At 33.8% G+C, this 27,238-nt stretch overlaps 1 protein-coding gene across 5 annotated transcripts in view; it reads right to left on the bottom strand.

Annotated features, from left to right (window-relative positions):
- Positions 1–27,238, bottom strand: part of LOC149774231 (uncharacterized) — an 87,847-nt gene that overhangs the window by 20,462 nt on the left and 40,147 nt on the right. For 4 of the 5 annotated variants that reach the window (XM_089945552.1, XM_089945551.1, XM_089945553.1 and 1 more), the window contains 4 exons: positions 26,885–26,933; positions 4,559–4,629; positions 1,722–2,042; positions 1,010–1,143 (listed from right to left, as the gene is read on the bottom strand). In XM_089945552.1, the coding sequence (XP_089801678.1) occupies positions 1,010–1,143; positions 1,722–2,042; positions 4,559–4,628 (525 nt within the window). In that variant the 5' untranslated portion in view covers position 4,629; positions 26,885–26,933. The remainder of the gene's footprint in view (positions 1–1,009; positions 1,144–1,721; positions 2,043–4,558; positions 4,630–26,884; positions 26,934–27,238) is intronic. The other variant, XM_089945555.1, reaches the window with a different exon arrangement.

Raw genomic sequence — 27,238 nt, 5'->3', positions numbered from 1 at the left:
AAGCCGAAGATTAGTAGTTTACGCCATACACGGCGAAACAAGTCTCAAACATGTAACACTAAGATTTACTCCTGTCTCAAATTACTAAACAGATACACCTAATAATATCCAGATAATTCTCTACTTTAAGAAATTAGCGAAGGTTCATTTTTAAGGAGTATATCCCATGCAATCATGAAGTCCGGTGAAGGCTTTATTAATCCATGGAGTCTTAGTCTTAACGTCTAGTGAATACTTTACATTTCGACGTCTGCTCCTAAAAATTGGCTCTGTACTCGGCCTGAGAAATATGTACCCAAAACTGGCACCCCATAATGAAACAAATAATTACTAAACTTGAACAAAGCGATAAACAGACATAATTACAAACAACCCATAATCTAATTATATTACTTACCAGTAAAAGCAAATACATATTGGAGTGGACTATTTCAAATACAAAATAGTGCAGTATAGATTAAATGGTTTGAATAAAATGAAAGTTGCAAAATTTCTTTTTAAATGGCCTTGGCATCGATTTTGAGATTAATTCAGCACCCACACGATTTTATAAAAATGATGATGTCAATGAATCTGATGACCACTTTAGATAGCAAGGATTTGTTAAAACAATTTCTTTTAAAAATTATATTTAATACAATTTGTTTAAATTGGGGATTATTATAACATCCCGGCATACACATATTTCAGCATGCTAGAAACTGGAGCAAACTATTGAACGGTGAAAATTGTAATACAATATTTTAGTTGGTGAAGTAGTTACTTGCAATAGTGAATTTAGTTTACCTCGTCCATCTAATATAGAAAATAGGTTTCTTGCACACAATTTAAACACTCAGGTCACATACCGACTATTTTGCCTATTGAGAAATGCATATATTTTAAATATTCAAATATATGCAACCATTGGAAGCAACAAAAAAGTAATAGTTTATATCCGCCGAACTAACGTGCGTGGTTTTACTGAATATATAGAAGAAATAGGGGAGAAATGGGTTCATTTACTTACTGTGCTGGAAACGTCATCACTGTCCTTCCAGTAAAGGGTCGCTACAGGATATCCACAATCGTTAGGTTTCAGAGAGGCCAAGAGAGTATTTCCGAATCGCGCTATTTTCGGCTTGCAGTTTTTGGTTGGTGGAACTGTCAGGGTTAAACATAAAATACTCGAGTTATGACATTAATATTTATACCTGCAATGTTTAACAATCATATAAGAGTTCTGAACTTCAAAATATACATTTATTTGTAGTATTATGAGAGACTTTTACAGTTTCATGTTCAGTTTCAGAGGCATGTCCCGTTCAGAAACATGCATTTTGCATACATATGCTACTCTTTACATCGGGACGATAACACCGAAACGAAAATACAGGTGACTTTCACTTCGCACATGAACCCGTTGTTGATTGTTTGATTGCCGCCTTTTTCATTTTTTGGGTATGATGGCATTTCTGATTAGTATGTTATTTATCGACCATGTTACACAAAATACGCACTTATAAATCAAATATGAGTAAGAACTTAATAGTCTAAAGTATTTATTTTCCGTTCAAGCCATGTGGCTAGCTTACAACATCATTACTCACTGGATATGAACAAACACATACAATAAGCATACAAAAGTGATTTGTAATAGGAAACAATAACGTGTATTAAGTCGATGTATTACAGAAGATTTGAAATATCATGGTTCTACAAGAACATGATATAATACTCACCCATTACAGATATTTCTACTTCGTATATCGTTGGCAAAGTATCCGTCTGAGATAAAACGACATATCTCCCCTGATCAAAATGGTTAATATTGTGTATCGATATATTTCCAGTTTGGTCAAGAAACACGCGTTCATTGTACTCCGGTAGAATGGATGTATTATGGGTGCAATTATGCATTGACCACTTGGCAATCTGCACATTTCTCGCACCATTTACGTAGAGGGAAACAACTGCATTGCAACTGTTGAATTTAATGTTTTGAAACGCCTGGACAGAAGTCCCATCGCAAACAGATTTGAAAGTTGATCCTGCACCTGAAACTGAGGAGTACATAAAATATATTCAATATGCATAATTAGGTGCTGACTTTTCATCTCCTGGAATAAAAATAATTCGCACATAAACCCTTTGTTGATTGTTTGATTGCTGGCTTTTAATAATTATTATGTATTATGTATCGACCATGTCACACAAGATACGCAGTTATAAATCTTATATTAGTAAGTACTTAATAGTCTAAAGTATTGATTTATTATTAATACTAATAATAAAAAGGCAACAACTCATAGTCATACGTATTGATGACATAGTATGACCAAACAAATCGAAATTATGAAAGGGAGCTAACTCTGAGACATGGTATGCCAAATAGAGTGGGTATCGGGCATCAGTGACGACCTATTGCCATTTGAATTCTGATATGAGGCAGAACAAGACAAGGCCAACAGTGTGCCTACACTGTCCCAGACATATTTTGCGACGAAAGTAGTGTGCCAAATAGCAACAAATCGTTTAAGAATATCAGGGTGACCATACATTGAGGAACAATTAAAAAGACTTGGTTGGTATGTATTGAATATATAGGGACCAAAGCAGAGACCGCCAATTTTAAATATTATAAAGTTTCCGACAAGTATGTACAGCTCGAAACAAACAGAGATGCAACTCGCAAGCAAATTACTACTCGTGGCAATATACTGCACGCTTCCAGGATCAAAGGATATATATTTAAAGTTCATATATTGTCATCACACGTGGAGATGCTAATAATAATAATAATAATACACAAACGAATAGACATTAAGAGTGATTAAATTCCTAACTTCAAAAATGCACAACAAGCAATAGTTGGGCAGTCAAACAAGGTATACAGCAGGAATAGTAAAATTGACCAAATTATGAAGTCATTGGTATCTATATTCCAGTGTACCGACTGGTATGGTAAGCAGACTGTACCTGCCGATGACGAGACGAGAAGATACCCTTGATAAAAGATACTCTCCTATAAGACAATTCAGAAGGACTGAGTACAAACAGAATACCAGTACAAACTGAAAGAATATGAGAATGACAAATGAAAAGCATGGGCACTTTATGAGAGACCCAGACTACACGGGAATATTATGGCAGTCAAAGTTTAATCAAACAGAGTAACTGATTTTGATAACATAATAACAAAAGATCATGGTTAAGAAAGAAAAGTCGAGACACAAATTAATTTATCTAAATGTTGTCCATACTGCAGAAGATTAAATATAAGAAGGAATATCACTTAATCAAAGCGTGCTGAAAACAAACAGAATACAAGTATTAAACTCAACATTGCAAATGGTTTTTGCAACACACTGGCAACATTCTCGGATTATAGAATGAAATGCTTAAACAAGTGCAACGATCATAAGACCGAAGAAGTTGTATAAACTGCTTTGGGTATCTTGTTTAAATGTAAGATTCAGAAGATTAGGGGTATATCATAAGAGGAAAAATAGTGCTAGTTTATAAATATCAGATACTAGCTTACATTATATTCATTTCAGGGCATGGTCACTTCTAATGGAATGAACAAAATAGAATAACTAAGCAAAGTGAAATGAAAATGGCCTGGTAATAACGAAACATGCATTATACGTGACACTGCACAACTCTTTAAATAAAAACAAAGACTATGAAGACCCGTGAGACCCAATCAAAACCTAATATACTGCACTGGGAGGCACATATCGGGAAAAGCAACTACTACAACGCAATGCAAGGGAGATCTGGGGTTACAGGAATAGTACGGTCCTTATAATAACAGGACCCTAGAGTGAACTACTTCCTTCAATAATGTAAAACAAGGTCATAAAAATAGCATAATCACCATTATTATTTAGTTCAAGAATGATCGTATGAAAATATCCGATGCTAAAAACTTCTGCTGCTCTGAACATTTTCAATAAGACTTTGAATTGTGCTGGATAGCATATTAGTTCCCGTCATAACATTACCTGGAATGATTCCTATTGTATATATATATATATATATATATATATATATATATATATATATATATATATATATATATATATATATATAATACGCGTTCTGTTATGTTTATCCATGTTTTGCTAAATCGACACAAAGAATGGACTTTATTGTGCCATCAACAAAATCAATAGTAGTAATCATTGTACATTTACCATCATCCAAGAATTACAATACTTTATATGTGGTTCTGGTGGATGCGTACTTTAAATGATACTTAACTCAGTAATGTTTTCCATGGACTATATGTTTTCCGTGGATTCAGTTTAAGATCAAAAAGTGAAGAGTATTTGCCATGTCCTCCTGAATTCACGTAAATTATATATATATATATATATATATATATATATATATATATATATATATATATATATATATATATATGTGTGTGTGTGTGTGTGTGTGTGTGTGTGTGAAAAAAAAAAAAAATATATATATATATATATATATATATATATATATATATATATATATATATCACCAAATATGTATTTTACAAAATACTTCAAAGTACAGATATAATTTTGCCTACCTGATAACAATCTTGTAACTGCATTTACCAAAAGAAACAAACAAAATCTGAATTTGGATATCATCTTCATTCTGAAAAGCAAAACATATTGTCACACAAAGCCAAGCATATCCTTAAACAACCGATTGTACTAAGAGTATTTACTCAAATACATTAATGGATGGTATTAAGTAAACAATGACTTATACACAATATATGTGTTTTTTATTGTTTGCATCGTGAGGTAAATGGTGTCCTTTATGAAAAGAAGTGTCTAACCAGTCACATAATCTATACTGGAAAGCATTTTAACAGAAATAATAGCTTAAAAAAATAAAATGTGCATTTAAGCTGTAATTAGTAAAGTAAGCATGTCTTGTATTAGTAAATATCTTGTCTAACTATTGTGTGAATCATTTTGTACATTATAACAGTAATTTAAATATATTAAATAAGATATTCCTCATTTCACGGAATTACATATCCAGAAACAGTAATATTAAAGGATAAATTTGTTGCAATTCATTATCAATATGTAATTACTACGTCATCGAGAATAAACGCGTTTTCCTACCAGCGATGCAAATCTCTATTTAATTATCAATATGATGCATATTCTGCCTCATTATTTAACCTCCGATTATACCTTTTTCAGCAATCTCCGTAGATTTATATTTTATTGAAGTTCTTTTCTATATTTCAGTCCAGATAAACACAGACCCAATGCATGTGTGTACTCGTTTAAACTCCATGATATTTTTCCCCCACTTCACATTTAACTACATGCATGTTTCTTGTTTTGTTTAGTTTTCTTACAGAAAATATATTGAATTTTACGAAGCCAAAATAATGATCATAACTATAGAGAGATCATATAAAAATAGATTGCAAAAACTTTCAGAGATTAAAACCGTTATAACGCTAACGTGGTCATTTACCCAGGTAATAGTATTTCTAGTGTTGACCGGTATCAAATAAATGTCAAGTGTATTTACTAATTCAGATGAAAACTTCATCACGCTATGAACACTGCTAAAGACCGCCATATACAGTTTAATTACGTAACTGTGCAATATCAAAGAAGTAAAGTAGTTGCTTATGAATCAGTGGTCGAGTCACGGTGTACAAAAAGCTGAAATTAGCTTCGAGCTAGATGTTCATATCACAACCCTGTCTGATGATAATGTAGTATGGATAAAGAGTCATTTGAACTGTCATAAGACTTGATAGATGAGTTTATGTTAATATATTTCCCAGCAGATATCATTGCCTGTATATTGGCATCTAACGGGTGAGTGCGTTACTAAGAGTTCTTGCTTAGAAAAGAGAATATATTATTTGAATACGTTAGTCGTTAAAAGAGGGCATTCAAATGCGGATCTTATACTGATTGCGTTGCTGACGTTTCAAAATCAAATGTTAACACCTCTTTTAATCACTCTTGGACTCAGATTTAAACATTGAAATGCATTTTGAGCGACTATAGCACATTTATTACGCTAAAGCACCAATTTGATCCTCCTAAATTGAGCTTTGTACCAACCACACCATATCAAATCATATAAACTGAATAAATCTTCCATTACTGTTGATCCTCTAACCTATCTTGCACGCAATATGATGTCGGGCTCAAGCCGTAAAACATTTAAGATATTATTATACTTGCTTTTCTGTGTGGATTTATGTATGCAGATATAATCCCTTGAAGACTCCTGGGATACTTACTATATTTATGTCAGTCAAAATGAGGAAATAAATATAAATCGTTCTTTGGATTTATGAGCTATATTAAGATAAATATGGTGCCACATGGCGCTGTTGTAAAAGTTTGCAAATCTGTATAAGATTATCGCAATGACGTTATATGGCAATTCGAGGCAATACAAAGATTGGTGTGCACTGAATATATTCCGAATCGTTGTTTAGTGTGGTGTTAGTGGTGGTAGCAGTATTAGTAACATCAGCTGTAAGAATAGTAGTCATATTGGTAGTCCTGGCAGTAGTAGCAGCAATTAATATAGTGGTCAAATCAATATAAGACATGTAAGTTAAGTTCGTTTGGCTTATGCACTTGAAGTAGTAGTAGCGGTTTTGTGTAAGTTTGTTGCTGTTATGTTTTGGTAGTATTTGTAGTTGTATAGGAACATGGGCATTTATATGTGAATCCTTTCGAAGAAATCATTGCATTAAGGAGTTTGCCTAGAAATGGATTTCTGGTTTAAAAGTTGTAACGGTTCATATATATCTGAACAGTATAAAATTAAAAAACAAATGGTAGATTTGCTTTTAATTTTTGGGGGAAAGCAGTCTTGTTAATTGATCAGTATATTAAAATGTGATCCCACATCTATATACACAATCTAATAATTTATAATAGTGAAAAGTGCATGCCTCTGTCACGGACAGGCACTTTTCTTCTGGAAAATCATTGGAATTAGTACTAGACGTGAATTCAAAAGGATTGGTTCTTAGAGTCAAACCGTATTCTGAATACTTACTATATATCCCTGCTATTTGATAAATGTCTGCAATATTGATTAAAATATCAAACCGTCCTTAAGAAAACTGGAAAAGCCAGTTGTAGAGTTTGCGACTGAAGGCAGTATGCTCAATAATCTGGTAAACTGCCGACAATTAACTGATAAAATATAATTCACTGATTTACAATGGTAGATTAAGCAGCTTCTTATGCGTATATATCATGCGTTCACCGCATTATCGCTGTAAGAAATAATACTTAATGAATTGTATTTCCCTATTTTAGACTTCACTAAAACAACCTTTCAGGTTATGAAAATCACACAATTTTGTGTATGTGCTCATGTGCAGATTCATTGGCTTCAGACTAACTTGGCGTAAAGAAGACATTGATACCACTGAAAGTGTGAGTTTTAGGTAATTGGCGCAACGAGCGGCGCTGCATGATAAAAGCATTCTTTCAATCGAGCTAAGGTGGGGAAATTCATCCCTCACTGTCTTTGCTGCCTGCTATGTTGTCTCACGCCGAGCCAACTTTGTGCGGGCTGCCTATAGGCGGTGGAGCTGCTTTGTATTTGTCATTTGCTGTACATATTTGTTTTGATTATGCGATTATCTTTATTTTAAGCAAACCCACTTTCATATATGATAGTTGCAATATGTGTAGATACCGTTACTGTTTTATTGCACCCACTTTTCTTAATGGGAGCTACTGTATATACTAATGATCTATTTTATCTCATAGACCCCAGCTACGTTAAGTGGACATAAACGTTGTAGCTTGAATAAAGTGATTTCTTATCCTGTTGTATAAACTCTATATGTATCTTGGTGCACAAGAAGCATCGCAGGAAAAATATAGTTTGTAATCTGGTCGTGATCAAATAGTTCAGTGTTTCAAGCATGGGTAAATCATTTTGCATTGTGCTGAATTTACACCACACCACTCATTGATACATCTTTCCCAGTATTTAATTTCTGCCTAGTATAATCCATGCATACTTGTGGGTTTTTTAAAACAAACATAAATCGTCTTACCAATCATCTGTATAACCACACAAAACCATGATTAAAATTAAGCTTTCACACATAAAACGATTTTTCTGAACAATATTAAATGACCTTTGTTACAGTCAACAACACGAAGTCATTGCTAAAGTACAAAATCGTTGTTTTTTTAAAAAGGTTCAGATGGTTACATTAATACCATGTTTTAACGTACATGTACATAGTTTTCAGATCTTAAAGATATTTTCGTACAGTTATTTAATGACTCTTTTAAACATCGTGAAAAACATTTATTTAATTAAACTATACATATGGAATTCAGATACTGCTTGGTAACCCTGTAGGTAGTAAAACATTTAGCTCCTTTATCCTGTCTATCGAACGTTTTCATGATAGGTAGTCGTTTCAGATATGTACGTCTTCCAAAAAGTGTGCGTTTTATTATGTTGTTTTATGATAGTTGCTAAGACACAATAGCATTTTCACAGTTGTTCAATCGAAAAGACTATATATATATATATATATATATATATATATATATATATATATATATATATATATATATATATATATATATATATATAGGACAACAACATAAGGGATATCCTTTCAATTTTTGATCCATATATGACAAAAGGCGAATAGTATCAAATGTTCAGAATTAAAATCAGTAAGAGACAAATATTAAAGTCTATGCATCAGAACAATACATCCTGTGTTTTTGGGGCCACGCCCACAACACGTAAGGAATTCAATATAATGGAAATTCCGTTTTTATTCCGTTAATAGCATATCTTTCGCTGCAATTCAAGTAAAGAGCTGGTAACCAATTAGAATTAATATTCGTATTTAGTAATACCAAAGGTTAAAGGTTATATGAGTGCAATGTGAATATTACTGCTTTAAACATATTTCAGTGGCAACAACACTGTTCCACATCCATACATAACGCAACTATAAGTAGAAATTAATTACAAAATTTGAATCAAATTCAGTTGAACAAATTACGAAATGAAAGATAGGAAAATTTATTAAACTGTGTATTCGACCTTAATTTCAAGAAAAGTAATTAACAGACTTGGCACCAAGATAGAATATTACAATTTTAACATTTTACGTGCATATGAGTCATTGTTTTTTTAGAAATTATGACCATCCATTTGCATCTTCTGGCGATACTAGGGAGAAAGTGAAGGATGTGTTTGTCTGATGTTTAGCTTCGGACACAACGATTTCATTTACATCTCATGTTCTAATACAATGTCATCAGGTTTTTATTGTTTTATTTGTTTGAATATTTCAACGTGTACATCAAATCGGTAATAATTACTGCTTTTTCCGAGAATGCTTTCAACACTACATTTATTTGAATTAGAGTATGATCATACTACCATAGGTTCAAAAAAATTCAAAAATGCGTTGTATCTTGTATTTTAGCACATACGCGCAAATGCATTGAAATAAATGATTTAACCACAAATGCTAGGTTTGAACTATATTGAATTAAGATTGCTGAGAAATTGCATACAGAACAATCCATACAATCTACGTAAGATTTCTCAAATATACACTACCAAATTCATGCAACTACTGTTCTAACTATTCTACTTTATTTGCACATCATCATGCTACGTAATCATTTTCTTTGACCCCATCTTTCTTAAGATTACTATATATGATTTATGATTTACATACATTTAACACGTGCACATTATACTTTCTTTTACGCTATAGTAAATTGTTCATCCTTATACCGAGGCTATCAACATGTCTTTTATTCACCAGTTTACAATTAATGTTCTATGTTTTGTTTTTCATTTTTCAAATCCAATACACTACACACCTTAAGACGGATACAAGGTCACAAAAAGCATTGTTTTGTATATACGAGAGTACATCATTTGTTTACAAACTAGTTAATAATACACTATTGGGCACACGTGTCCTGAGCGTGGGTGCACTATGAAGGTGTGCTATATCGTAAAATACTGAACGATTCTGATAATGTAATGTTAACGGAGAAACAATGAGCATATATATATATATATATATATATATATATATATATATATATATATATATATATATATATATATATATATATATATATATATATATATATATATATATATATATATATATATATATATATATATATATATATATATATATATATATATATATATATATATATATATATATATATAAAGATTGAGAGAGATCGACATATAGTTATAGAAGAGACAGCTGCGTAACAAAATTGTATTTTCATAGAAATTGCAGATATCCCACTTCATAAACTATTGTCTTGCTATAAGCACACCTTTACGAGAGTAAAATTATGACATTTTTGTATTATGTCGTTCATACTAAAAGATCTATTATTTATTATTAAGTTCCCTCGAGAAATTAATGTGTGCTATGGAGTGGGGCTTTAAAACCGGGAAAAGTATGTATCGACGTTTCTCATGACCCAATATTTGAGAGCTTGGCATAATCAGCATAAACGCTGCAATTAACATTTAATAGGATAATATATAGTGTAGAGAATTTAGAAGATGTTCAGCTATTTAGATGCCATTGCGCCTCGCCATGTTCATATTTCAGTAAGTATGAATAGTTTGTTTTGTGAAATTAGGAGGAAAACGATATTAAATATTTAGTTTGATGAAAATGTGATAATTAAGGTTCAACAAATGTTGATGTATTCGGTAGATCTCGGAAACATTTCAAGTACAGAATATGTTGATATTGTGTTTATCGTTGTTATCAAAAAAGATTGTTTGTGTTTGGTTTTAAGCTTGACTAGACAAGTCTGGATAACAGGACAAAAAGAGATTAGTTACGTAGTTATATATTGATGGTCCCATGCAGAAAACTAATTTGGTAGTCACGTCAGTATATTGGATATGAACAACCTACGCCGCTTATGTTCAGCATGACAAAATAATATTTCCAGTGCTAGCGAAAAACTATTAAATCTACCACTTCACGTCATAGAAAAGGAACGGCGTAGTGCAGCTGAATGTTTGTATTCATTAATCTTCTCGCTACTTTCCTTTGGTAAGATGAGACCATTGGATGAAACATTTTCAAACCGACTCACACAATAAACGAGGAGGATGATGTAATAATATATGAGGTGTAGGTATTCATCAGCTTAAACGTAATAGACGCATGAAAGAACAGCGTAAAACAAATATTTCAATTTGTTTCCTACAGAAAGCGCAGCCGTTCCTTAACGCAAACGATAAAACTAACAGAAATACATTAAAAATAGTCATTGGGTCAAAGGCCGTGAATATTGTACACTCATAAAGAAACTAGTTCACTGCGTGCTAATAATTATATTCCTTATTATGTATGCAAACAACCCCACCAAAAATACCCATTTTATGACCCGTTCTAACTTTTCAGTGCTAAAACCCTACACAAAAAGGCACGCGATAAACACATCCTTATTTCACTGGTCAACAGTGAAATCATTACTGACTTGAAAAGGCCCTAATCTGTAGTATTTTGGTGTGCCGAACACGAATATAACCGTGAAAAATTTGTATTGGCTCTCGTTTTGAAGATATTCATATACCTCATTTTCTATGTTTCACTGTGTAAATTTCTCCAGTAGGACTGCAGCAACATCCGGAATAATGATGTAACATTGCATAATACCATCATGCTCACATCATCCACAGTTGATTGCATCATTTTCTGATGCAATGCAATACTAATGCCATGCGGCTGCTGAAGTAAGTTGACGTCAGCAGTGTACTATACATGTGTAGGCCTATTATACTAATGCCAGGCGGCTGCTGAAGCTGACGTAAGCAGTGTACTATATAAAGCCCAATCAGATAGGTTCAGCATTTAAAATATTTTAGACGTTGTGCGAGACAGTTCAAGCTACTGTTACATAAAACTTATTATTTTATCCATTTACGTACAATAAAGAACAGTAATGCCTCGAAAGTGTGTTAATACCGCGGACAATTTTTGCTATATTTGTGGGGAAGTGACATTTGCCAACCAGAAGAAAAGTATCAATTCTCAAGGGAAGAAGGCATATCATCTTTACTTCGGATGCAAGGTTGGTGACCAAGACAAGCCTTGGGCTCCGCATATATGCTGTGCTACATGTACAACACAGCTTTCACAGTGGTTGAATTGCAAAAGGTCATCAATGCCGTTTGCAGTCCCAATGGTGTGGAGAGAGCCAAGCAACCACCTAAATGACTGTTACTTCTGCTTGGTTCCTCCTCTTTCCGGCGGAATAACGAAGCGAAAGAAGTCGAGAATAGTCTACCCAAACATTCCGTCTGCATTGAGACCAGTTCCACATGGTGAGGGACTTCCTATTCCAGAACCTCCAGCAGAATATTCTCTTGATTCATCTGACGAAGACAAAGGTGAGTCGACCTGTTCTTCTCCTGGTCCATCAGCATGCAGTGATCCAGATTTTCACTGTGGTGCATCATCAACCCCACACAGAATAACACAGGAAGAACTAAATGACCTGATTCGTGATTTGGACTTATCAAAGAACAAGGCAGAATTGCTAGGATCAAGACTCCAACAATGGAATCTTCTAGAAGAAGATGTCACAATTACTGCATATCGAAAGCGCCACCAGCAATTGGAGCCTTTCTTCAGAAAGGAAAGTAATCTGATATTCTGTTCCGATATTGAGGGCCTCATGAATGCTTTAAAAATCACTCATGACCCACAAGAATGGAGACTATTTGTGGACTCTTCGAAACTGAGTCTCAAGGCTGTGCTTTTGCACAATGGAAACATTCTTCCATCTATTCCAGTAGCGTATGCTGTCCACATGAAAGAGACATACGATAACTTAAGGCAGCTACTGAATTCCATTGAGTATAACAAGTACAGCTGGCACCTCTGTGGTGATTTGAAGGTAGTTGCCCTTTTAATGGGACTGCAGCAAGGATATACAAAATACATGTGTTTCTTATGCGAGTGGGATAGCCGAGCAAGGGAAATGCACTACATGAGGAAGGAATGGACTCACAGGCAGAATGTAGCCATTGGAGAGAAGAATATCCAACACCCAGCTCTGGTTGAGGCTCAGAAAATCTTGCTACCACCCCTTCACATCAAACTAGGTTTGATGAAGAACTTCGTGAAAGCCATTGACCGGACTTTGCCAGCATTCCGATACCTGCATGAAAAATTCCCTCGACTCAGCGAAGCAAAGATTAAAGAGGGAGTTTTTGTGGGTCCTCAGATTCCAGAGCTTTTCAAAGATGACCGGTTCAACAACTTGCTGGAAGGTGACGCGAAACAAGCATGGAATGCTTTTCGCCTAGTTTCTACAAACTTCCTCGGAAATGTTAGGGCAGAAAACTATAAGGAACTAGTAGAAGACATGTTGATGAAGTATAAGAAACTTGGCTGCAATATGTCTCTAAAGATTCACTTCCTTCATTCCCATTTGGATTTCTTTCCTAGCAACTGTGGTATTGTTAGTGATGAACACGGCGAACGTTTTCATCAAGATATCGCAACAATGGAACAAAGATACCAGGGAAAATGGTCCACTACAATGCTGGCTGACTACTGCTGGACACTCCTCAGAGATGCTCCCGAACAGCTGTACAAGAGACAGGCGAAGAAATCTAAGATGTAGTCAATGACTTGATTTTTTATAGGTAGGCTATTACAGTTGACCTTTTACTATTGGAATGCATTTCGTTATGTAAACATTAATTTCTTGCAGATTACAAAAAAACTAGAGCCAATTTTGCAATTTGACTGTCATATTCGTGTTCAGCACATAAAAATTGATAAGAATTGACTAATTTTATTTCAGTAACATGACTTTTGTAAAAATTTGTTGTCCAGTGAATTTTTTTGGAGAATGTAATTTAACTGAGTTTATGCATAGGTATTAAGTCTTTACGAACTGCAAAATGTACCATATTTATATTAAGAAAGGATATGACTCAGTACAATAAGAGTTTAAAGTAAATGTCAAAAATTAGATAATTGTATAGATTAATCTGTAATTTAAACGATAACGATAAATTCTCAAAGTGTTTAAGGTTATTAGTAAATATGTGTATCGGAGGACATGAAAGAACAAATAGTAACATACAGTGCTTTATGCTATGTCAATGATAATTTATGTTCTGCTAGTGCTAACACATTTTACGCTCATGGAAATGTTGGACAAGAAATACCCCATGAACTAAAATGTATGTGAGAGGACAGAAAGGAATACAACGTGTAACTTCTTAGTTTACGTTCTGGCTTATAAAGTGAAAAATTTCTGCATACCTAATTACTTATAACATTTCACGTTTAACGGTTCGTCCTGTTTCCTTGTTTTTGTATGCACATACAAGTAATATATAGTTCTGTAAAGGTGTCCGACAATGTTCCGAAAATATCCTACAAAAGTTGATGACTAAAAGTATTTGATAATGTCAAACTATGGCCCTACATTTACATTATAATGTTATTATTGTGAAGGACAGACAGAGCTATAAATCTTGAAAACTGCCTTCATTCAGGATTGATTATATTGTATATCATGATTTGGCTTAGATAATCATGTAATCTAATACTATACTTGAAAATACAACGCACATGCTAAAATTAGCAAGGTAAGAAAATCAATAATACCCGTCTTAGCAAGTAGCAATTCATTCTGCACTCACTGTTTTGGACTTTTTAGTCATATACCATCAACAATAATTAATGAACAAAAGGTTGTCAATTAGAATTTTAAAAATGACACCTTGGAATAATACCATATAAACAAAGAAGCCTTCTGAAACCTAACTAAAATGTTCTTAAAATAGACAAGTTAGTTATAAATTGGTTTTGCATTATGGGGGTGGGTGCAAAAGTGTATAAAAGTATGGCATTCACAAACTCATATAGAGTTAATTGCAAATTTATATACATAACATAGCAAGTCCAAATATATTCAATTCTCTTTTTTGTTTTTATTGTCAAATGTAATAGGTATATACAATTGTAAGCTAGCAAGCCTACGGTTAATACAACATGTTATCGTTTTCTTCAATCAAAATTGAAAAACATAATCTAAACACCAACTGATTTGTCATTTCTCTGATTATGTCCACCTAGCCGATAATTTACGGTACTTAACTGCCTTCAGTTAGTTTGGCATCAGCATAACATCTGGATTGAAAATCATCTTTAAATGCATACAGCCAAATCTAGTTCGATGTAATTTTTAGAAAAGGTATCAAATCTGTGAGGCGTTTTAATTTATTCTTTCAAATGGATATAACAACGAAGAGAGAGCCAAATTATTTTAATTATTGATAACATGCACTGACATCATTCAATTGATATATCTATAGATGAATTAGGAACCAGGGAATAAAATTCTTTTATATATATGGGACACGAATAGTCATATATATCTATAATGTTATTTTAACATCATATTCTACACTTGTGCATGTGAAATATATTGGTTTTTACATCATGCACTTCGAAATGAAAACACACTATTTTTTATGTTTTGTTCTTACTACAAGAAACGAAAAATAAAAAATAAAACATATTTTAGCACACATTTAAATCTTTGGCCTCACCTATTTCTGCGTAAGTTTGAGTCTCAGCCTCGGCTAACGTTGGCACGTGAGAAAGCCTGTCAGTAGCAACAGAGCATACATATCAGCCTTTGTAAGCAAGCTTACCACATATTTACTTTATTATGTACAGGTATGGCACTTGTTAGGTTATAGTTCACAAAACTGTTTTTGGAAATAATAAGATCAGCTTGCTTACAAACTCAATTAGGCAAATATAATACCTAAACATTCAAAACTGTACCAAATCTACGTTACACGCAAAACTATTCAAGCATGAATCTTATCATTGCCAAGTACCAGTTATAAGAATATGTTAATAAAAAATACTTTAATAGCAGTTAGTTGCCTTTGAAGAGGTATTATTCTATAAATACTAAATGTACCTGACGTAGACCATCATATTATAGTAGTTGTGATATTAGTGGTCACTGGTGTCATAATTATGTTATCATATGTTGTTGCTATTGTTGTGTAACAAGTGACGAGACAAATTCTAACTATCCCGGTTGCGAAGTGAACACGGATTCGTCTGTTTTACAGTCGGGCGCATATAACATAAGAAAAAGTTTCCGGACTGTCTAGGTTGCTTAGTAAGTTGTCTCATATACTAATTCCCTCGAAATTGTTCTTTTTTGTACTTATTTGCTTTCAAAGGAAAAATATGCTATCTTTGTCTATGTGCATAAGCAGACATATTCTTGCATTAGATTTAAAATGGCGTTAAATAAATTAAAAATCTGTATTGCTGATCGACGGACAAACCAACGTCTTATAACGTGTCCTGCATATGTACATGTATCACACTGGAAACTGTAAATATGTGCAGGTGACGTAACATATGTAAATGGCAGAGAGGTTAATATTGCCTATAAAGGTAACGAACGTGTATCGGCCCTATTTTTGACAGTACGTGTTGCAACTTCAATCGGAGTATAGATAGGAATATTGACCGACAAAGGAAAGAAAATAAATCCGGCATAGTAAATGTACGACATGTTGTCGCTGTTGATATTACTGACTCATAGACCTGAACCTAATATCTTAAATGTGTATGGGTCTGGATCGTACTTAGTCATCTTCTCCGGTCTTTGTGGTGAGTAGGGTTAGCTACCAACGTTGATAAATAATATCCAGTAACATGCACCAATAATAATAATGCTTGACATCCTAAATGACAATATTCCAAAATGTTTCGTATATACGATGTCTTTTTGGTCCTGGATCGATTGGGATAGCGTGTCAACATCAATGTTGAATTCGTGCTACAAATATACGCTCAAATACATTATGGTTAAGAGCTAGATAGACGTTAACCGTTGTAGCCTCCATGACACATCAATAGTATTAGTGTATTAAATGATAATACCGACTATCGCAAGTTCCTTATTAACACATGAGACACTAACATATGACTGATACAACTCAAGCCCTAATTATTCCTAAGCTCTGGTCGTAAAGTCACCAACAGGCTTAGATACATCTTTAGATTGGTTGTACAACGATGAAGTCGATTTCATTTACCAGTCTTCATGGATAAAATTATCCGATATATCGATCCAACATAAACACAATTGCAAGATAAAATGCTCTTGACAGATGTTCATGAAAGCTACATTTACCCATCTAACAGAGGAGAAAAACGGATAAAGTCGTTGCTGACACAGATCAAGGGCAATCGAGGTGAATATGATGTTAATACCCAGGAACGTACACTCAGCGGAGACAAATATTTTCCAGGAAGATATATTGTCTGATTGTATTGTAGCTGTACCAGTGACAACATATTCTTGATTCGATGGTGTTGTATGTGTTGAAACTGAGAAAGGCCATCGTCGAGAAAGTACACTAGTAATGACGAATTGTTGTTTTTGTTGTTGTTATGTTTGGGTCCTTTTGGGGCTATTGTGATGTGCCTTTTTATTCACTTTAGATAACTTAGATGTAGCATGTATTTCACGCTGGTACAACAGATCTAAACAATATATTGTCAATGTAAGATCAGAAAAAAGCATATTAAACATTACACTGTACATCATGCAATAACACGTCCATTTGAAATATAGCACTAAGTTTGCGTAGATACCAGTTGTATAGTGGCTTCGACGGTTCCCAAATAAACACAAATGTTTATTTCTGTATAGATTATATTCCAAATTATAGTGGTCTATAGGAAAACCTTTCAACACTTCTAAGTCTGGCGATGATTTTCCATTTTATTTGCATATATTTAATATTTAGCATGAAGAAAACAAAATTACAGAGGATGTTTATATATCCCTTCTGATCTTGTATCTCACAATATTATATTTGTGCAGTTGGACACATCATTCCACTGCCTGTTTATAATATTACATTTCCAAAACACATGCAGTATTGTTTCCTGTAAAAACAAAATCTCACAAATTACATTTATCAGTATGAGATAGATTTACTTGATAAAAAATTAATTCATTGGTAATACTCTTTGAGTAACATCAATTGAAACCAGTGTATCTTTTTTCATTTCATATTATTCGAAAAATTCTTGTGTATATGTTAGGCCACTCATCCATATTTAAATTGAAAGTTTCGTTTTATTTGTTTCCACAGGTTGGTCAAACATTCGGTTGTAAAATTTATTTGCAAAGGGTTTACACCCTTTATAATTATGAAATACAATTTCCAAACGGAAGTGAATATGTGATCTAACCGGTGTCATTATATTTAAATATAACTTTTTGCATATGAAATTTAAACATTTAATTATACTTTGAAAAGAAGGAAGATTTGTGTCGCGACTGTACTGAACTTTAAACTATCATAATCACTTATAATTGCTTGCTTTGTCAGCATATCACAAATGTATATTACATTATGTTCAAACCATTTCTTGTAGAAACTAATACCTTATTCACCCGTATAAAAATTGAACTCATTCATAGATTCGCTTTCATATGATCTTCTCCTGTTTGAGGTATATTTTACTAAATGAACAGTTTCCAAGTCAATAAAAACAACACTCCAAACGCAATATAATATTAATTGAAGAAATGCGAAGGACGCAAAAATCTACAGACGCAAAAATGTATTGAAGCGGATAAACGGCTGATAAATTAAATGACCAAGAAAACCGCTTGACTCGCGAAATACAAAATGCGAGTGTTGTCTTGGATTATATTTGTGGATACGCAGCTGCAAAAATTGTTGGTCTTGATGTGGGGGGAATTGTTTCAACTGCAAATGTCATAGCTACGCCAATCGGAGTTGTTGTCGGGGCTATATCGATAGCATCTACTAGCATAAAGGAATACTGGTCTAATCAAAAAGTCTCGACAGCCAAAATTAACAACATAACATGAACCACAATATATTATGTGGCCACCGACGAATAAACGGTGATGTTTGCCAGACTATACAGTTTGGCCATCGAAGAATAAACGATTACCATAATCGAAATGAAAATCTTTCGACGACTCAGAAGTAGACAGGGAACACAGAAGATAATTAATCTGCATGCAGCAAAGACCGAGCGTAATAATATTATCATAACTGAGATATATGAGGCCACCCTTACCATATCATTACTCCACAATCCCCGAAACACTGGCGGGGTTGTCACGCAAACCATCCTCAAGGACATACGCAAGCTATAATATGGGAAGTAGGCGTGTGCATGTGGAAAATATCCCCAAATGGAGAAAGGTTCTGAGTTAGCAGTCGATATAGCTAAGCGTGAATTCAACCAGCGTTATGTTACTATTACAGGGCTTCTACCTGTTCTCTTGCGTGAAATATCACAAAATGCAATATATTTTGAGAGATTACGTTATACCGATCCTCTTGTTTTCTAATCTCAGCTGAATTGCGCTATTTATATTTACAAACATTTGAATGGTTTTGAATCTAACAATCCATGCTCACTGGTAGCCGGCAAAAAATCTCTCTAGTAAAGGTTCATATTAGCTTCTGCTATCTAAATAAATTACATAACAGTATTAGTCATATATTGAAAACTGGTCCTCAATACAATGCCCTACCCCGGCCCATCTCGCTCTGCAGCTAACCACGGGATCAAAACAGAATTGCACATCTTTAAACGTATTTTTCACTATTACACAATGCCTGACTCCAATGTTTGTTTGGGTTTTTTTGGGGGGTGGGGGGTTTTTTGGGGGGTGAATAAAGCATGCTAAGTAGTCACAGACTTAAACTGGAAGTCGGGCCATAATAATTAAATACAGTCTTCATTAAGTATGATTTATCTGTGCTATGCAGAATGTCGGTCCGCTTTAATACACATACATGATAATCAGAAATGTGATACAACGTTTCTAAGAAGGAAATTTATCCTTGTAAAAGTCATACGATGTATCGTTAGCTCTAAAAAAGAGCTATCATCTCGAAATTATACACAGTTTAATGCTTTAATAAACAAATTACCTTTTATATTTGACAAACGTTCACAGTCCATGATAGTTTTATATCGCATGAGTAATTTAACAAGATATCAAAGCAATGTGAGGCAGATTTTTTTTCTAACATGTTTTGCTGAATAATTACTTCATTCCCTTCACAAGCTTAGATACAAACCGATAAATGGTTCAATATTATATATCAATTACACGTTTATTTATTTTGGAAGAAATAATGTTCTTTTGTTTTGCATTCAAATAACCATGTTTTAACACTATGCATTTACTTGTATTAGATTTAAAGTGGACTTGATTGATTAGTAACTTTTGCAAAATATGTTCAGTCTAACCTTATAAAGGTAAAATCAACAATTGCTGTGTATCGGTTTTATGATCATAAGCAATCTGATCAGACCGTATGTGTTAATGTGATCGTCCTCAATGTGATATTACCTTTTTGATCCTTTTTGTATGCAACGGTCGAAGATATGTTACATAAACGTCAGGATAAAGACGATTCCATAAGCACATTATATATTTACCTATCCTATTAAGTACAGGTGAGGGGTAGGGTGTTATCTGGCAAGACAAGATAAGACTTTATTACTCTGGATGTAAAAATTACGACATGTGAGGTATATAAGAGAACAAACTTATAGTGTGGGATGCTATTATATAATGCCTAAAATGGATTACACAATCTTAAAATTTGATTACGTTTATCAAAGTTAACTCAGGAAGTGTAAACAATGAGGTATACATTTTTGTCTTTCATCGTAAATATAAGAACATAAGGGAAGATATGTATTTCCTAGATCTAGAGAGTGACGGTGTGTGCATATCTTTCGTTAAAGCGAACATTAGCCACCTACTAGTTTCAGCGGGACATCCATGATATGCTTCTCTAAACTTAAGTTAAATTTAGATGTTTATCATTTTGCAAATGAGAAATAAATCTTTTATATATCTAAAACAAGTTGTAAATAACCTGCAATTAACGCTTTTTGATGATTTATTAATATTAGTTAACCAAGCTTGTACATTTAGTGGCTGTTCTACCGAATGTGTTAACCATTTAACCGACACAAAACTTTGATTTTTCCATACGTACTGTAACTTAATATCATCATAAAGATTTCCTTCAACTGACCATTTACTGTCATAACATTATCACCAAACATTATGAATAAGAGAGAATACATACAATACGATAATTTTTCTTCATTACCCCTAACCAGTCTGGTCCAATTGTTTATAACAGGACATGTATTGTTTATAATTAAGAGGAAACTACCGAGTGGCACCAATATATATTCAAACGCACATAACTTTATTAAGGCACATCAATACAAGTAGGTTATATTATGTCGTGGTAATTGGAGTAAAGTGTACTGTCCGAGAATGCACAATATTAGAGATCTAGCGATATCCGATGATAGGATTCCATCCAAGGACTTTTCAGTAGCAAGGTTGGCAAGATAATCTCTGATATAATGTGGTGTCTGTCTCCATTACTCGCCTCTTACAACACGCTTTACATCGTATATGGACTGCAACGCCTTAGTCCGACAACGCAGGTAAAAAGAAGCACAATCAAAACTAATCCGCTCATTTGAACAAAATCATAAACAAACGAATATAATGTAGCCTCTGGATAGTGTTCAGTGATTGATTTGCTATGATACATGCTTATGGGTAAAGATGCGAATAGAGAGTTGCAATATCAGTTTTTAATTTGTATTGTAGCGAATTGTGCGTGTTCTATATTAATGCTACAAAAAAACTAAGATGTGACTGGTATATTAATATTATCATTGGATTTATTGCTACAATAAATCAACATAAAACGATATATCGTAAATATTCAATTTCTCACCCATATGACAAAAGAAATCTCATGATAGTATAATATAATGTGTAACTTGTTCTTGACTGCTGTTATTCTCCTTTGTTTTCTTGAGTTTTCTTCATATTAGTTATCTCAGTTCACTTGTCGTTATCTCCTCATGAATATAATGGTATATTTCAGCGATGATTATATATGCGAGTGACATCCGTAGTTTAATAACTCGATCATTTCAATTTGACAAGGAAAGAAAATATATAAATAGCATGATAACAGTTAATATCATCATTTTCCAGAGCCAATCTCTCATATATACTGATCAAAAATATATAATAAGCACAATCAGCAAAGGATTGACAAGGAGATTCATAAAATTGGTATAACGTTTAGCAACGAGACAAAGAAACCATAGAATAAAGTTAAATTAATTAAATTTTGCTTGGCTCTGCTCATCAAAGGTAAATAAAGTAACTCGAGACTGGTAGTTATACCTTAAATCACCAGTATAACGTAAATATGCCGTACACTTGCAACCCTTACATGTCTCGTATCCTGGGTCGGCATATTGCTTCAGTGTAAACGTGAGAAGCGCGTAATAAGAAGTCTAGCGAGATCAAGCCATCTTGTGTGAATGAAGAGGATAATTCCTCCATTTGCCAGCAAAAATGGAGGTATGGAGTTACATTATCGACACTGATTCATTGCAATTTATACGATATACAAATACAATGAACCAGTTCAATGTACTTGAATCTGATTTGGTTACTATCAAGGAAGGCTGTAGCCTGTGCACTTTGGCTAACAAATCTCATCAACATATCAACATAGCTTTCATCTAAATTACTTATATTAGCTTTGTATAAAACAACTCAGTGAGCACTTGAAGGGTGAACTTTGATTCTCTAGATACTTATTTGACATATAATTATTATATACTCAATTATCTCTTTGTCTTAAGGGCCTCGATTGGCCAAATAGTCTAAAGTGCTCGACTTTATATAACTTTTCCGAAAGTCGAATCTGGATTTTTATACGGCAATCAACGTAGGGCACCTTTTAAGCGATCGTCATTAACATAGTGTATGTTCGTGAAGAAAGGTTCAGATAATTTGTAAAAGTCTGACACCTGTACACAGCTTATAGACATAGAGTGTTTGTAAATCTGCAGCGAACAGTTCAATAACTGCATAAAACAGAAAAGTAGATATGATCACAAACTGCATCAGATAGGACCAGGGTTGTTGTTGTTGTTGTTGTAGGATTTAACGCAATTTTTCAGCACACGATAGGCTATACATGGCGGCCAGTATTAATGGTGGAGGAAGAACCCTGAAAAACCCCGGAAAGAACCACCGACCCACGAGAAGCTACTGGCAAGCTTTCTCACATACCCACATTAGCAGAATCCGAGACTCGAATCACGCAGACAGAGGTGAGATGGCAGTGATCCGTCACGGAGAGCTCGTTAGACCACTCGACCACTCGGGGCCCCTGGACCAGGGTTGTGGACAGGATTAGTGGGTCCTAGGAAAAATTATCCATTAGGCCTCTATGGATTAGAAATTGAAACATCAGAAGACCACGTCACCGTTTTGGGTCTCAGAAACTGGTCCTACCCTGTCAGCGGTCCTAGATATGACATGCAAAAATGGATGATCCATTTTTGAAAGGGGAGGGGTGGGTGGATGATTTTATTATGTGACCAGAATTACTATTTGGACAAATCAAAGTGTAATTCAGTTGACTCATCATGACTATACAGGCACGAAAACGTCAAGGTTTACACATATCTTTGAAGCATAAAATTAGTTTCATATTGGATGGGTGCATACTTTTTACGTCAAAAACAAAGGCTTACATTCATTTTACTTTCAATTTTTAAATCACAGGCTTGTCTTTGATGATTGTTTGATATGTGATGTGTCTTTTTGTGTTCTTTGTTAGCTGCTAGTCATACAAATTAACTTGTTTATTATTGATTGATTCGTTACTATCGGGGGTGGGGGACGATAAGTTGAGAGCCAGTATGCAGTAGCACATAGCAACAGGTACCCATTTATTGTTTAAAAGTACTTGAGGAAAACGTATTGTTCAACTCAAATAGTCGCGAGCTGGCATGTTACTGTGTACTGCTATCTTCGACGATCTATAATGGCAGGTTTTTTTATTCATGTAATACATGTAGGTCACTCGAGTTGCCCTACGTCAGCGTACCAAATGCGGCTATGCGTTTGGATTGACAGCTCAAAAAAGTATCGATAAATGATCGATTGTTCACTGGTATCTAACCTCAATCGAACCTCGGGCAGGACCAGTGTTGGTATATGAGAAAGCTTGACAGCGGTAAATTTCGGAGATTTCCCCTATCTTCCTGCGCCAGTTAGACTAGCTGCCATATATAGCCTATCAACCCATAACAACAACAAATCTCTATCTTTCTGTTTTGTTTGCTTTTCACTATCTTATTTATATTACACAATGATAACTTTATGCATAATACAGTTTTAATCGTTTTGTTTGACTCGTATACCACTTATGTCTGTTCGTAGTTGACGTATTTTGAAATGAAGTTTTGTTCTGTTCTGCTATGTTGATAGCATATAAGCTGTTTACACAATTACCTCAAGTAAAACGATCATAATTAACTGAGATTCATTACAGTAGAATAGAAATTGTGTATGATCTGAAACATATGTTCAACTGAGATTCACAATGCGTCAACATTGCGAGTCTTCATTAAATTCTAAATCGAATGTCTACAAATTAGTAGAGATCACCAAGGTTTTCTTAAAAAGTTGATGTTCAGCTAATTTTAACAAAAGCAGCAAAAATCTAGGTTAAGGACACTGTCATGTATTTCAGTGTGTTTCAAGAAAGTCAGTGTTCATTACCACTCTTACTGTACCTTATTAATTCATATATGGATACAGGAAGTTTAGTACACGAAATATTTATCGAGTTTTCAGCTATACTACTCACCTACGCAGATTGCAATATAAAGTGAAGAATTTGCACATGTCGATTTGATATCATAGCTGCGTTCTCGGTTTTCTCAGTAAAGTGTGAGGCTTATGCAGTGATATTTAGCATGAAATAGCACTCTGCGGGTATACTTTCTAAACAGATAACAACACCTCTACTCGAACAAACACAAAATATGTACTCGCAAAAATACGGGAAAACGAAAAAGGAAGAAAATAAAGAAGCGTGATGGGTTTTATGTGGGCCGCAGTTTGCGAATACGTCCCATGAGTTTCACATTCAATCAATACTTTATTAACATTGAGAAGGAAAAGCCAGTTTAATTCCTTTGCCGACTGAAGGAGTTAGCTCCATAGAATGTTAGATAAACTAAGTTTTAAAAGCCAGATAATACCACGAATTAGAGAAAACGAAACAAAAGATCGTCACGATTTATGTCAGGTCAAACTTTTTATAACCCATGGGTATTTTATCTGATAAATTATGGTGCTAAACATATTGTTGCCATAAGGTATCATATACGGGGCAAGTGTTGATGTATCAATTTTCATTTATTTTAAAACTTTTAAATTATTTTGGTGTAAAGGGATTTATTTATTTATTTATTTATTTATTTATTTATTTATTTTTTATCATTGTTTCAGTGGGGAAGGTACTTTTACAGGTTCAGGGGTATGCTCAACTCGAATTTCAGGAGCATGTCGCTGTGGATGTGACGAATATTAATGAACATACCTGGAAATCTTTATTGCCATGCTTAGCAAAATAATTTATTCTTTATAGGCATGGCGAGTTTTTTTGATCATTGGTGACATGCATAGTTTGACAAAAATGTGATAAACTTGTGCAAAACACAAATATACGATAGCACGTGTGTGTCAATATGAAAACAACTCATTCAATAAAATACGCATCTATCAGAAAAGTATCCTCCTTATAGGGTGCATAAAGAAAGTAAACACATATTCTAAGTAAGCTGTGGTGTGTTAAGTCTTTTTAACTTTCAGGGCATGGCATATTTTATATTTCTTTTTAACAATACGTTTTAGTGGATTTGAACAATTATTCTGAAACTGAACCTTAAAAGTGCTTGGAAACTAATCTAGACCATTTAATTAATACAGTATCCCGGAATGAAAATGTCACTCTTTAATAGCATACATAATAATAATAATAATAATAATAATAATAATAATTTGTTTGGTCTGTTTCTTAGCTATCTAGAAATGGAGCCAAAGCGAAATACCGAACGAAATGCTATTGTGAATGATTACTAACCAGAAAGTTCCCATTTGTAATTTGCAGTTGACCCGTGTTTATGATATGCGTTTGTTATGAGAAATATAGGGATATTGTATTATTAAGATTTTGTCCTTTTACAACATAACTGTTGATATATTTCTGCTATTTGATTTTGGCAAATATTCAAAACCAGGAACCAAGCGCCCTGTTTGATTTGCACTTAATATCCCAAATACAGTACCAAACGTCTGCCACTTGGCATTTTGGTCAAATTTTAATCTTCTCTTGCAACAAAACAATTATTACTGTAAACATATCTAGATAAAAAATAGTTTAGAGGTCATCCTCAAACAATATATGAAATAGATCAGTAATAATTACCTTAATGTGGAAGAGTAAGAGAAATAACGTACTGAGAATCTTACAGTTGAGCTTGTATGGAGCCTATCATGTGTTAATATATTCTAGAGAAAGGATAAAATTATTCATTGTTCAGAACAACAGACGTAATATATACGCAGCATGTTTTTTCCAGATTGCCCACTCTTTCCCTTAGTCAAAATACATGTTATATCGGATCCATTTAATATGGAAATGATATATTCTGTTGTGCCTTATACATGCTTACCGTTTGATGGATGTACAACAAAACTACTATATTATAAAATCATTTTTGTTATTAGCATGGTGATTTTAAAGGTGTATGAAGTATACACCACCAAGACATTACGCATTAATATAGTTGCATTAATGTTCATAAATGTTTATTGCAGTAAAAATTAAAACGAAGCGGTAATGTAGTACATACCACAAGCACTTTCCCTTCAAAATCCCACGCCACTCTTCAATCATCCGATCTGAAGAACGAAAAATTCGTCTAGTTACATATGTACACCACTGTTAAATATCCAATCTAGTTTTACTTATCTGAAAACTAACTTGTCGTCTACATGTACAGCATATTTACTTTGAAATATACTAAATTCTAATGTAGGTCCAGACCCGTTTACAAGTTATGCATATCACATGTCAATATAACTATGTCCCTCCAAATGTCACTATCATGGCAACAATGCAAACATGAATTGACATGTATTGCAGTACCACATCGTAATAGGTAAGAGATAGTAGGGTACATGAATGTAAATATGTGTAGATGTTA

The sequence above is a fragment of the Sinohyriopsis cumingii genome, unplaced genomic scaffold, assembly GCF_028554795.1.
Source record: "Sinohyriopsis cumingii isolate HCF-2022 unplaced genomic scaffold, ASM2855479v2 utg000360l, whole genome shotgun sequence".
Lineage (NCBI taxonomy): Eukaryota > Metazoa > Mollusca > Bivalvia > Unionida > Unionidae > Sinohyriopsis > Sinohyriopsis cumingii.
Note: the sequence above shows the minus strand (reverse complement) of the source record. Positions and strands in the feature narration are given on the sequence as shown.